Genomic DNA, 13335 nt, shown 5'->3' on the forward strand with positions numbered 1-13335 from the left:
CCATTTACTGGGGTGCCTCAGCCACTCTGGCCAGCTGCCAACATATATACAAGTGCAATAGAACATTACAAATTAAAAGGCATCCCTGTACAGGGCTGCCTTCAGACAGTGGCGGAGCTTCATTGCTCCGGCACTGGGGGTGGGGTGGAGGGCAGGTGGGGGCGGGGCTGGTGTGCATCCTGGGGGCGGGGCATGCCACCTGCAGGGGCGTGGCCCCCAGCATGGGCAGGGAGCAGCCGCAATGGCACCCTACTGGGATTGTGCTGCCAGGGGTGGTGCGCTCCTCCCACACTCCTCTTCCTTCACCAGTGCGTTCAGGTATCTTCTAAAGATTATATAGTTACTCATCTCCTTCGCAGCTGGTGGGAGGGCGTTCCACAGGACGGGTGCCACTACTGAGAAGGCCCTGTGCCTGGTTCCCTATAGTTTCACTTCTCACAGTGAGGGAACCACCAGAAGGCTCTCAGAGCTGGATCTTATCCCATTGATCCTTTTCAGGGAGTGGCTTCATCCTTAGCCAAGATGGGGAACTTCAGGCCCTTAGGAGTTGTTGGACTTCAGCTTCCATCAGCCCCAGCTGGCACGGCCAATGAGCAGAGACGATGGAAGCTGTACTCCCAACATCTGAAATGCCACAAGTTCCCCAACCCTGCTCTGAGGTAGGCTCATAAAACAGATAACAAAATAAGATACACATGAAGTCTAACTTTTGTGATTTGACCACCATTATGCAATTTATAATTTGTGTGGAAAGAGGATTCAAGCGCCTCATGGTTTGTGAGGCTCTTCAGAGAAAGTGTGTGTAAGGGTGAACAAGGAAAGACCTGCAGAGGTTTCTATAAAAAGCACACTGATCAATCCATTGGCTCTTCATAGCACCACACCCTCTGGATTGCTGTTCCTTCTCTCAGAACATCCACCACCTTGGTTGCAGCAAGGCAGAGGGACAAAAAGAGACAGTTTGGATTGTGTTGCATCACAGTCTTTGGTTGTGTACACACTGTCAGCTTAGAAAACAGGTGAGGTTGTGTTAGCACTATACCTTTAAAGTACACTCCAAGCACATTTCCCCCTCAAAGCATTCTGGACACTGTAGTTTGTTAAGGGTTGCCAGCAATTGTAACTCTGTGAGCGGTAAACTACGACACCCAGAATTCTTGCAGGGAAAGAATGTGCCTTAAATGTATAGTGTGTACACAGCCTAGTTCATTATTTTCTTCCATTCAGATTGAAGCTGGTTGTGGGTGTGTGTGGGTGTGGGAGAACAGCAAAATACAGCATTTCCTAAGAAATGACAGGATACAGTACAGTGGTACCTCGGGTTACATACGCTTCAGGGTAACAGACTCCACTAACCCGGAAATAGTACCTCAGGTTAAGAACTTTGCTTCAGGATGAGAACAGAAATTGTGCTCTGGCGGTGCAGCAGCAGCAGCAGGCCCCATTAGCTAAAGTGGTGCTTCAGGTTAAGAACAGTTTCAGGTTAAGAACGGACCTCCGGAACGAATTACGTACTTAACCCGAGGTACCACTGTATAGATACGGATTGTGGCTAACACAGAATGTGTATGCATGCTTCCTAAATCAGCAGTTGAAGGGCACTGAATGCAAAGAAAACAGGTGTGTAGAGAGATAATATCCAGCCAGTTGTCACTGTAGCAACAAAATCAGGTAGGAGTATTGGTTTCTTTGGCTGGAGAAGCAGCATTCAAGGCTTACAGTTCTGTGATGGATTACAGGGAGAAACATTCAGATGGCTCTCTTCCTTCCTTCGGCATACAGCTGATTTGCCCCAGGTAAAAAAGAAAAATCCTGCCAATGTGTTTGAAACAACGCCGCCGAACCCAAACGACAAAAATAATGGGAATAAAGCCCAATAAAACCTTTATCTATAGGCAGGATGAGGCTGTGGTCATATGAGGTAAGCCTTCAGGGCAGAGAACTTTATAGGAAAGGTTTCTAAAATACACACATCAAAGACGGACGGACAATGGTTGTTCGGTTTATCTCAGCAGGGAGTCTTTTATACAAGGAGGAGGAGGAGAAAAGCCCAAGACAATAATAATGCCTTCACAACATGGGAAGGTAGGCCCACCCTGGCCATTCAGCGCTGCCTCCATCTTGTGGCTCAGCGGCGCCAGAGGAAGAACACAGAAGTCGCTGGCCTTTAAAAGATGCAACAGCAGCCTTCTTTTTCCTGGAACACACTCTTCCTCGGCGCGTCGCTTGTTATTGGTCTCCCAGCCCCCACCATCTTTGCTGACTCAGAGCTTGCTGGAGATTATTCAGACTGGAAGTCGCATCATTTTTCTCCCGGCTCCGTCATTAAACGTTAATCACTGGAAAGGGGAATTAACTCTTTTGTTCGCCCTTCGGGATGCATAGGAAGCAAGCGGCCCGACAGTCTGGCCCTCAAACAGGGTTGCTGTTGCGGCAGCCGATAAAACTATCAAGATAGGTCACGGCGTGACAGCATGGGTTGTGCTGCAGTCGTGAGACGGCCCGGAAAGTTAGAATACTATGGAGCCAGGGGCCCATTTCATACCTTCCAGCATTTCTCCAATGAAAATAGGGACATCCTATTCCACATTAGGAAACTTCTCCCGCATTGTGTCTCCTGCACGCCATATAAACATCTACATGGTCACACAGAGCCAATGGCAGCCTCTCCGCCTAACCTACCTCACAGGATTGTTGTGAAGAAAAAAATGTGCAAGGGAAGGGATTGTGTACAACAGCTTCCACAGACAAATGGAATGAAATAGAATTTTAGCTGTAAGCTGCTTTGAGTCCCTGTCAGGGGAAAAGGTTGAAAAATAATACTAATAATAGAAACTGTGAGAAAGATCAGGAACATACTAGAGAGTAAATCCTATTGAACTCAGTGAGGCTTAATTCTGAATAAAACTGTTTAGGATTGCAATGTCTTTACCTGGGAGTAAGCACCATTGAATACAGTGCGACTTACTTTTGAAAAGACAGTGTAAAGCTCCATTTACAATAAAGGAATCGACACTCCATGCATTTCCTTAAAAATTGCTGGCTGCTGATGCATTGCAATTAAATAATTTAAAGTGGATTGGTGACATTTTCCTTCAATATTATAAGAAGGGCTTTGCATGTCAGATTCACCATTTCCTTCATTTGGTGCAGGTATTTTACTTTCAGTAGAAACAGGACTCTGTTTTTGCACCTACACTTACCTACACACACCTAATTGTTCTCCGAGACGTTGATGGGAGGAAAAAGGAAAACCTGGGACATTCCGGGATCAAATCAGAAACTGTGACAGCTTCTTTAATTCCAGGACTGTCCCTGGACACTTGGAGGGTATGCCATTTATACAACATGTTACCCTAACTGCTCTTGTTGAACTCATTCCAGTCTCTTAACTAGAGGGCATTAAAAGACAGAGCCACAATTTCCTACACCTTTGGATATGGCCACTTCACTCTGGGATTGGGGATAAAGTAAATTACAGTGGTGGACATCTCTGCTATGCAAAGTAACATTCCCTAGCATGTTGCACGACTTGTGATTCCACAGAGCCAAGTGCAGCCCACGTATTGTGGCTTGCCAGCTGCTTGAAAATCCCCTCCTTCCATTTTGCAATCCCAGACAGGTAGCAGGAACAGCAGTGCTATTTTTCTAGAAAAAGAGGTGCCAAAACTCACCGTGAACTTCCCCTTCCTTGTTCTCTTAGAACGGCAATGGCACCTACCTGAGATCCTGATCTTTTATCAGGATCAACTAAAATGTCACAACCATTGCAGTACAGTCAAACCTTGGAAGTCGAACTGAATCCGTTCCAGAAGTCCATTCAACTTCCAAAGCATTTGACTTCCAAATCACGGCTTCCAACAGGCTGCAGGAGCTTCCAAAAGAACTTGTTGGACGTTCGGCTTCCAAAAGAACATTCGGAAACTGGAACAGTCACTTCTGGGTTTTGATCATTCAGGAGCCAAAACGTCCGAGTTCCAGAGCGTTCAACAACCAAGGTACAAATGTAGTCCTTTCAACAATCTATAGAGCAATGGAGGCAAATTCTGCCCTTGACATTGGGTGGGTGACCTTGACTAAGGAATATTTGCTCCCCCTGTAGGAACACCTTTTTAGTCACACATCACCCCATCAAGGTCACGATGATGGGTATTTTGCTAGTTAATAATAACGGAGGAGAAAGGGGACAAAGTCTTTTTATTTGCAAACATGGGGGTACAAACTTGCTTTTAAGATGAGGTTTTCAGGGTGCTACATCCAACAAGGATGTTCTGCATTTGGGTAGCTACCTCACAGATGCTTGGTGAACTTGCAGCGGCACAGATATGGCCTAGTGGGAAATATGGTCTGCCTCGTTATGATTGCCAGGCTGGTAATTCCAGTGCCCCCAATTCTGTCTGCTGTTGGTAAAGCACCCATATGATTTATGATATACTTTATTTTACCATATTCTGCCGAAGCAAATGCCAATTTACAGACGCCCAGAAGGCAAATTCTGCAACCAGAATAAACAATGTCTATCAAGCAGAAAGTGCAAATTTTGTTCCTGTTCTGGTACTGGATTAATTTTTATTTTTTATTAGGTAGGGCCTGGTCTGATAGAGCAAGTAGTATGAGGCACAGGACAAGTGCTAATAATCATCATCATACAGATGGTGGTTAGAAGTCAAATACTGTGGAACTGAACAGAACGCAGAAATCTCACATTCTGCATACAGAAAGTTAGTTGTCACTTTCTCCTGAGAATACACACATCCAACAGGTGATATTCGGCTTACATTTTGTAAACTTCACTGTAAGTGAAGCGGTTGCTACACTTGACGTGTAGTAGATACAGGCCGTCATTATTATATTATAAATATATTAGTATATTTGAAGTGCCCCGTCGACTTTGATATGGTTGGCAGCAGTGCCCACAAGATAAAGAGGTGGCATGTCCTGATTACTTCATGGAAAAGCACACATTCATTATTGCCATGTTTTCTTCTGCTCTGGGTGTTCATAGGTTTTATCACACTTTCTGCTACTACCAGGAAGTCTCAGTCCTGCCAGGAAGCCCCAGCCCCTCGCCTCCCAGTAATCACGACTATAAACTTTCATTTAAAGTAAGATAAACATGTGACTGCAGGGACTTTGTCCCAAAGAACGAAGTCTGTGCTGTGCAGTCCCCGCACTTCTTTTCCGAGAAGGCCCATATTTCAAGCCAAGAATATGGCAGCCCAATTTGCGCCTTGCAAGTCATTTGGGGCCTGTGGAGAGTTTAAGTGCAACTTCACTGTCCCTTCCTCCCGCTAAACAGCGCTGAGAGCATGGCTATGCAGCAGGGAAGCAAGGAAAGTAAATTAAATTGGGAGCAAAGATATACGACCCACAGCAAGGAAAACTGTGAGAAAAGCACAGGAGCCCTAGCAAATAATTTACAACTACAGACGTTGCAGACACCATCCAGAGGTGTACAGGACTCAGTTTTATTCCAGTGGGGGAAGCCAAACCCCTTTGAATGCAAATCTTTGCCATTTTTAAACCTTTATTGAGATTGGTGAACAGTCTGTTCTTTGCAACTTGTCTCTAGGTTTACTAATGTAACACTGCTTTGGAAAATGCGAGGAATTTAGAGTTAAACCAGACAGGACATGTACATCTCCCTGAATTAATTTTTTTTTTAAAAAAAAATACCTCCTTGGGAACTGCAATAGGGAACAGAAGAAAACAGGGGGAAGGACTGCTTAGACCTATTCCCTTCTGCTGTCCTTTCCAAGCAGCCTTTTCCCCATAAGGAGAAAACATAGGATTTTGCAGATGCAAAATCAGCTGAAAGATTTTTTTATAGTGGGGAAAACGATTGGAGTGAGAAGAATTAGGTATCTACTTTCCTCCCGTGTTTCTGCTTCCACTTGTAGCCTCTGAAGCAAATGCTCATTACAAAAAAAACCCCCACAAAACATCAAGGGAAACAGACACAGTGCCATGTGCCACCTCAAGTTCAGTCCTTAAGATTCAATCTGCAAAATGCACTGCAGGAGATACCACCCTTCTCTGCAGGACTCCACACACCTTTGTAAGATCAAGATGAAGGTATGATTGGGAGCCATGCTAACCCCGTAGACACTTAACATAGCTCTCGTTTTCAAAGAAATTTTTGGAAGAGAATTTTCCAGTTGGCAAACAATCATCCACATACTTCCACAGGGAGCAGAAAGTCAGGAGCTTCCACTATCTCAGAGCCACTTTTTTTTTTTTTAAAAAGACCCAATTATCTTTACAAGTCAAACTTCACAGGCTGCATGGAAGCTCTTGGAAAGGCTGGCTGCATAGGAATTCACTTGGAAAGGATATAGCTGAACAGTTTAAACGGTTCCGTACGCCCCTCAATAGAAAATAGCATCTTTCGGGCTCCAGGAACCATCCCATGTTCTCTGTGAAAGATCCACTCAGACCCTGGAATGAAGAATACAGTGATATGCTGAGGAAACAGAACTGGAAGATAAAGACAACAGCACCAAGTATTTTGCCCCAAAGACCACCAACAGCCTATTATAACAACTACCACAGTTGCAAATGCCCACTTCTCGGCCATTTTAATTACGGTAGTTACTTCCTGAAATGGTCCTGAAAGGGTCTATTTGGAGAGCTTTAGATTGCTGCCATCTTTTTGTTGTTGTTGTTGTTGGAAAAAACAAATGCTCATTATTATTTTCGTTCTAGAGAAAAATAAACCAATAAATGAGCAACAGAACAAAAATGAACTGATAAAGGCTCATTTCAGGATTGAGTTTGAGAGGCCTATTTTTTAAAAGAAAGGGGCAAGGAGGAAAATTAAGGGGAGAATTGTTCTGGGTACTCTCAATAGCCCTTTGCTCACAGTCATTGAATGGCACTATAATTGCATTTTAACTCAAAAAGATCACCATAGATCAGGTCTCAGAAAAAAATGGGAGGACAACATGGAAACTACTGCAATGCAACAGGCTGGCAGAAATGTCTGGATTACCTGTAAAATTGCACATATGAATTACGTGCATTCTGTATGAAATAACTACTATAGTAGCAATTTTCTTTACACCCCTGGCTTTATACAAGGTTCTGGTGAACTTTATACTTCCCCTGAAGTGCAAGATTTGGACCTGGGTGCAGAAATTTAAACATTATGAGAACCTCAGTGCCATTTTCAGAAACAGTATGTTTTGAGCCCTAAAAATGCAAAAGCTTAGAAGTGCAAAGGCCTGTTGAAACGAAAATTCAGAACTGAGCAGAATTTTCAGGAAGAGGTTTAAAGGCCAAAACCCAATCCTTGCCTCTCTCCAAAGAAAGCAGAAACAAATGAAGAAGTGTACATACATTTGCCTAACATGTATGGTTTGCAAATAGTTTAAATATCAGAAAGCAGTTTTTCTTGTATTAGTGTAGAAGCTTGAATTCTACCCCCACCCCACACTCCAAGTACAGTATATGCACAGTCTTGGAAGATGATTGGAGTGCATTGACTGCATGGATGATTCATTCATTCATTGAATTTATATACCGCCCTATATCCGGAGGTCTCAGGGCGGTTCACAAAAAACGAGCTACTTGCCTTAAAAGTTATGGTTCTCCCCAGCACCTTCAGAAATGTTAAACTTCTGCTAACGAAAACCTGGCAGCCACACTCGCCGGTTACCTGTTTACAGAACTCTCTTCCAACATTGGGTCGCTGTTTTTGGGGGACTGGTTGTTCATCCGCGAGATCACCAGCAGGTCTTGCAAGCTGTGCTGCTGAACCATCGGCCTTTGCGTGACGAGGTGTGGGTTGTAGTATTTTGTTGGCTTCTTGTACGAAGCGCTCCTGCAACTCAGGATTTCTCTTGGGAGCGAGGCGCTTTCTGTGTAGCACAAAAACCAAGATTTAGGTGCTGCGATTGAATTTGCACAGCAGTATCACCAGACCATATTCTTTTGTTTTCTTTTACTGGGTCTGACAGCAGGTAAGAAAATAAGATGGAACGTGTAAGCACAATGGGGCTCCTAACCTGGGCGCTTCCTCAGTCAACATAAGGCACATTCTCCAGCAAGTACAGGCAAAACCACATAACCTACCTGGCACCTGCCTATTACTTTTGTCTCACAATCATCTACCAGGTTTGTTCAGAGCTGGCAGCCGTTTTGTGGGTCCCAGGAAAGAGATCACCTGCACTCACCCCTGCCCATCTCATCATCACTACAAAGAAAAAGAGGGTATCTATCTGCACAGACAACAGACCTAATACAGTATGAGTCTCCATAAGAGCAAAGATTCAGAGTCAGAATTGATCTTATAGCCTCAATCACCAGTTGGAGGCGGAGAGAAAAGTTACACAGATGTTGCAGTGCCAATGTAATGGAGTCATTGCAGTGTTACTGAACTCCTTCTATTTCTGGGAGAAGAATGATGTAAGAAGGCATCCATTTTCTGTGCTGCCCTGTATCTGCCACAAACAGCGTCCGGGCTGAATTTCTGAAAAACGTTTAAAATGTCTGGGCAACCCACGTTGGAAATATGGCAACCCTAAATTATAGTACTTACACAAGTTACAGAATGAATTATGTAACTTGTGTTGTCATTATGTTATTCCACCCCATTCATTTCCATGCAAAGGGATCAATGCAAAATGAGAAGAAAAATATAAGCAATCATGAACCGAAAGCAACAACAGTGAATTGCCCAACAAGTTTGCCCAATGCTATTTTTCTAGAAAAAGAGGTGCCGGAATTCACCACAAATGCCTCCCTTGTTCTCTTATAATGGTGATGGCGCCCACCTGAGAGGTGCTGGAACTGAGTTCCAGTAAATTCTGGCTGAAAAAAGCCGTGGATTTGCTGGACTCATTTCCGTTCCAGACATGGGACAAATAAGCAAACCCTGTCAATTTCTGTTTCCGTTTCTGTTTCCATTGGAATTCCCTCACATCCCTAGCTCCTGCGGCCAAGACCTGATTGCTCAACGCACTAGCTGTGTATGAACTGTGTATGAATGCTTGGCATTACAAAGAATGAGCTGCGGTGAGACTTGGGTTTGTCCTCCCCATCTGCCACAACCTACACAGATCTTGTACCAGCTCTTCTCTGACATGTGGCCAGGGGGATAACACTACGGTCACTGAGGTCCAGCTCCGAGGGCCTTCTGGTGGTTCCTTCACTGCGAGAAGTGAGGTTACAGAGAACCAGGCAGAGGGCCTTCTCAGTAGTGGTGGCTGCCCTGTGGAACGTCCTCCCATCAGATGTCAAAGCAATAAGCAACTATCTTACTTTTAAAAGACATCTGTTTAGGGAAGTTTATAATGTTTGATGCTGTATTATGTTTTTATTATTCAGTTGGGAGCTGCCCAGAGTGGCAAGGAAACCCAGCCAGATGGGTGGGGTATAAATAATAAATTATCATAATATTATTATTACTGAACCACTCTACACACCTGGAAGATGTGAACTGGAAGTAGTGAATAAGCAGCACCTATCCCCTCCCCCCATGCAAAACTTCTTGGATGCACCCCAAACCCAAGAAATCAAAATCCTGAACATTTTAAAACAACCAAGCACTTCTGTACAACATCTCACATTCTGTTGGATCAATATATCTATGCATGTTCTGCAGACAGGGCTGGCCCGAGACATACTGCTGCTGTAGGAAAATCAGCCCAATGCCACCAGCTCCCCAATTGCGATGCTCCCACGACTGTGCCCACTCTGCTGCCAGCCCTGCCCCTGCCCCTGCCTGTGGCTGCGCCTGCGCTTGCTGCTATGAACACAGTGGCAGTGGTAAGGGCACAGAAGCAGCAGTAAAAGCAATGGCGCCATGACGATAGCACGGGGACTGGCAGCAGGGCAACGGTGGTGGAGGAGAGGGGGTGTAGGGCGGGGGGGGCAAATCTGCTGCACGAGGGCAAATGGTTTTGCCTGGTGCCCCATGGATGGGCTGCCCCTTACGATACAGATACAATGCGCTGATAGGATGCCAAGAAAACGGCTCTCACGTGCTCGGCTGACCAAGTGATGAGAGTGCTGCTGCAAGGGAAGTCTGATTTTTCTTTCCTTTGGTGCAAAAGTCAGCTTGCTGAAGAATCCAGAGGTCAAGAGGGTTCCTTTTTCATTGTTGTTCCCATAGAACCTTCTCATCCTCGGGGTGACTGAGTTTGGGGAGGCTGTGTTTTCTCTGACGTGAAACCGGAAGGAGTGTTCTTCAAACGGACGGAAGTTCTTAATAGGCGGACTTCTGCAGCAAGGCATTTTGGTCACTGTCGAACTCTTCGCACGAGGAAGGGCCATTGCTGGAAAATATTTGGAAGCACATGGGCTCTCCTTACCGCACGGCGCTTTTGCAAACTCATCTGTTGGCTGGACCTGGCAAGGGAAAGAAGGAAGGGCTATCACGGAGTCCCTGTTGCAAATGCCTGACAGACCTAATGTGCTTTGGGATTCATCTGAATGGAAAGTGGCATAGAAACACAACCAAAGCATCAAATCAACCTCGCTGATAACGCAGCTGTTAAGAGACCCAGGAAATAATACAGTTGCCACACACTGGCTTAGACTTTTTGCACTTAAGAGTGAGTAACCTAAGTTTCATGTTGGTGGCTAGGTAAAGGTAAAGGGACCCCTGACCACTAGGTCCAGTCGTGACCGACTCTGGAGTTGCAGTGCTCATCTTGCTTTATTGGCCGAGGGAGCCGGCGTACAGCTTCTGGGTCATGTGGCCAGAATGACGAAGCCACTTCCGGCAAACCAGAGCAGCGCACGGAAACGCCGTTTACCTTCCCACCAGAGTGGTACCTATTTATCTACTTGCACTTTTACGTGCTTTTGAACTGCTAGGTTAGCAGGAGCTGGGACCGAGCAACGGGAGCTCACCCCGTCATGGGGATTCGAACTGCCAACCTTCTGATAGGCAAGTCCTAGGCTCTGTGGTTTAACCCACAGCGCCACCCATGTCCGTAGTTTAACCCACAGCGCCACCCATATTAGTAAAAACCCTCTTAATTAGGATGGCCATGTGTTCTACTGGTTTGATCAGTTATGTAGCTTCAAATAGTGCTGTACCTTGTTGTAAAAGGTAAAGGGACCCCTGACCATTAGGCCCAGTCATGACCGACTCTGGGGTTGCGGCACTCATCTCGCTTTATTGGCCGAGGGAGCCGGCGTACAGCTTCCGGGTCATGGGGCCAGCATGACTAAGCCGCTTCTGGCGAACCAGAGCAGTGCACGGAAACGCCGTTTACCTTCCCGCTGGAGCGAAACCTATTTATCTACTTGCACTTTGATGTACTTTCGAACTGCTAGGTTGGCAGGAGCAGGGACCAGCAACAGGAGCTCACCCCGTCGTGGGGATTCAAACTGCCAACCTTCTGATTAGCAAGTCCTAGGCTCTGTGGTTTAACCCACAGTGCCACCCTTGTCCCCCAAGTTGGTGGCTACCAGACTGATAAAAATACCTGGCAGAAGCAAAAACGGAACCAATGCCTGGAACCAATGTAGTTTCTCAACCCTCCCTCCCTCTGAATACAAGAGCAGCCTGGGACCATCCAAAGAAGCTGAATGTTAGATCAGGAAAGACCCAAAAAAAAGGAGTATTTGACACAGCCCAAAGTTAAACTATGGAATTCACTCCTAATCGGGGTGGATTGGACTAGATGATCCCCAGGGTCCTTTCCAACTCTATAATTCTATGATTCTACGATAAGATAACTTGGGAGGATTTGACATATTCCTAGAGGGCAAGGCTATCAGCAGCTACTAGGTATGATGCCTATGTTCTACAGCAGGCATCCCCAAACTCGGCCCTCCAGATGTTTTGGGACTACATCTCCCATCATCCCTGGCTAACAGGACCAGTGGTCAGGGATGATGGGAGTTGTAGTCCAAAAACGTCTGAAGGGCCGAGTTTAGGGATGACTGTTCTACAGCCAATGTTGGACATAGTGTGCTTCTTTATAGCAGTCACTGGGAATTGCAATAAATTGTCAGGATGATGTCAGTGGCTTGTCAGATGGTTGCCCAGGAAAGTATAAAGACAAGGGAAAGTTTCTTGCCATCCTTTTTTATTTCAGTCTTTACAGAGAGAGGCTATAGAACCCAGCCTCTTGTATAATAGCATTGTCCCTAATGAATCTCCACTACCCGTCTCTCCCACTTCCTCATTCGTCACCTTTACAAGTGCTGCAACATGCCCTCTGTCTTTGAGCTTTTTGCTCTCCTACTTTTGAGGCTCGCCAGGTTCTGGGAGATGTAGGGTCTGGAATGCTTTCTCATGACAACGTGTCAGCTGGGTGTTGTTCCGGCTCTCTATGATTTCCCTGCTTTCCCCTTCATCTGCCTCCGAGGTGCTACCTCCATCAAACCCCTTTTGTAAATCTATACTGTCTTCCTCTTCCTCCTCCCTGGAAGGGTCAGGATGGGGAGGCGGTCTCCACCATTCCTCCTCTTCCCATTCTTTGACAGAAATGAGGAGAGTGCTGCTGCCAGGGTGGGTAAAAATCAATGATTAAAAAATAATAATTGGATTTTTAAAATTTAAATTGGATTTTTAAAAATAAAATGCTTTTAGAGGAAAAATCTTTCTAAAGATAGTTTTCTATTTAAGACACATTATAGTCCAAAGGCTATTTACAGGGAATAATGATTTGTTTAAGTTTTTCATGTGTGCTAAAACTCAGTCTAAGGTTTTTTTTATTGTTTAACCACATCAGTTAAAAAACATGGATACATATGCTATAATGTTATTGTTTGAGTTAAATAAATTGTTTAAATTGTTGTTAAGGAAATTTTTGTTTTTCTCCTTCCAATAAAGCACAGCAGAAAAGTTGTCCAAATATAAACACTTAGCTTATTAAACCTCACAATAATTCCATAATTATCGGTCTATGTATTTCTAATAGTAAAACCAAATCAGTATTTTTTTATATAACTGTAAAAACTACTCTGAAAATTTATTATTCCAAAAATGAAACCTTCATCTGGTTGTAAATACTGTTTTAAGTTTATACCAGGAAGAATGAGTCTTTCTGTAAAAATAATAATGATTTAAATCAAGGCTTACTGACTAGTGATTTAAATTGTGATTTAAATCAATTTGATTTAAATCAAATCCACCCTGGCTGCTGCACTCAGGTCTTTCTTGCAGGCTTCACAAAGGCACCTGGTTGGCCACTGTAAGAATAGGATATTGGACTAGATTAGCTTTTGGGCTGGATCCAGCAGGACTCCTCCTTATATTCTTAACATGAAGACTATGGACCCCTATCATATATGATCAAGAGTTTTTTCCAAACGGATTGCCCCTCTTTTAGAGGTTTTTCTTTCTCTTTATATTATTAATATAATAATATTGGC

General features: G+C 44.6%; 1 protein-coding gene across 9 annotated transcripts in view; it reads right to left on the reverse strand.

Annotated features, from left to right (window-relative positions):
• Positions 1–4184: 4184 nt before the first annotated feature.
• TTLL6 (tubulin tyrosine ligase like 6) overlaps positions 4185–13335 on the reverse strand; it is a 38218-nt gene continuing 29067 nt past the window's right edge. For all 9 annotated transcript variants that reach the window (XM_083469573.1, XM_083469579.1, XM_083469572.1 and 6 more), the window contains 3 exons: positions 9984–10350; positions 7658–7859; positions 4185–6438 (listed from right to left, as the gene is read on the reverse strand). In XM_083469573.1, the coding sequence (XP_083325699.1) occupies positions 6432–6438; positions 7658–7859; positions 9984–10350 (576 nt within the window). In that variant the 3' untranslated portion in view covers positions 4185–6431. The remainder of the gene's footprint in view (positions 6439–7657; positions 7860–9983; positions 10351–13335) is intronic.

Source organism: Podarcis liolepis, assembly GCF_965112155.1.
Source record: "Podarcis liolepis genome assembly, chromosome: 13".
NCBI lineage: Eukaryota > Metazoa > Chordata > Lepidosauria > Squamata > Lacertidae > Podarcis > Podarcis liolepis.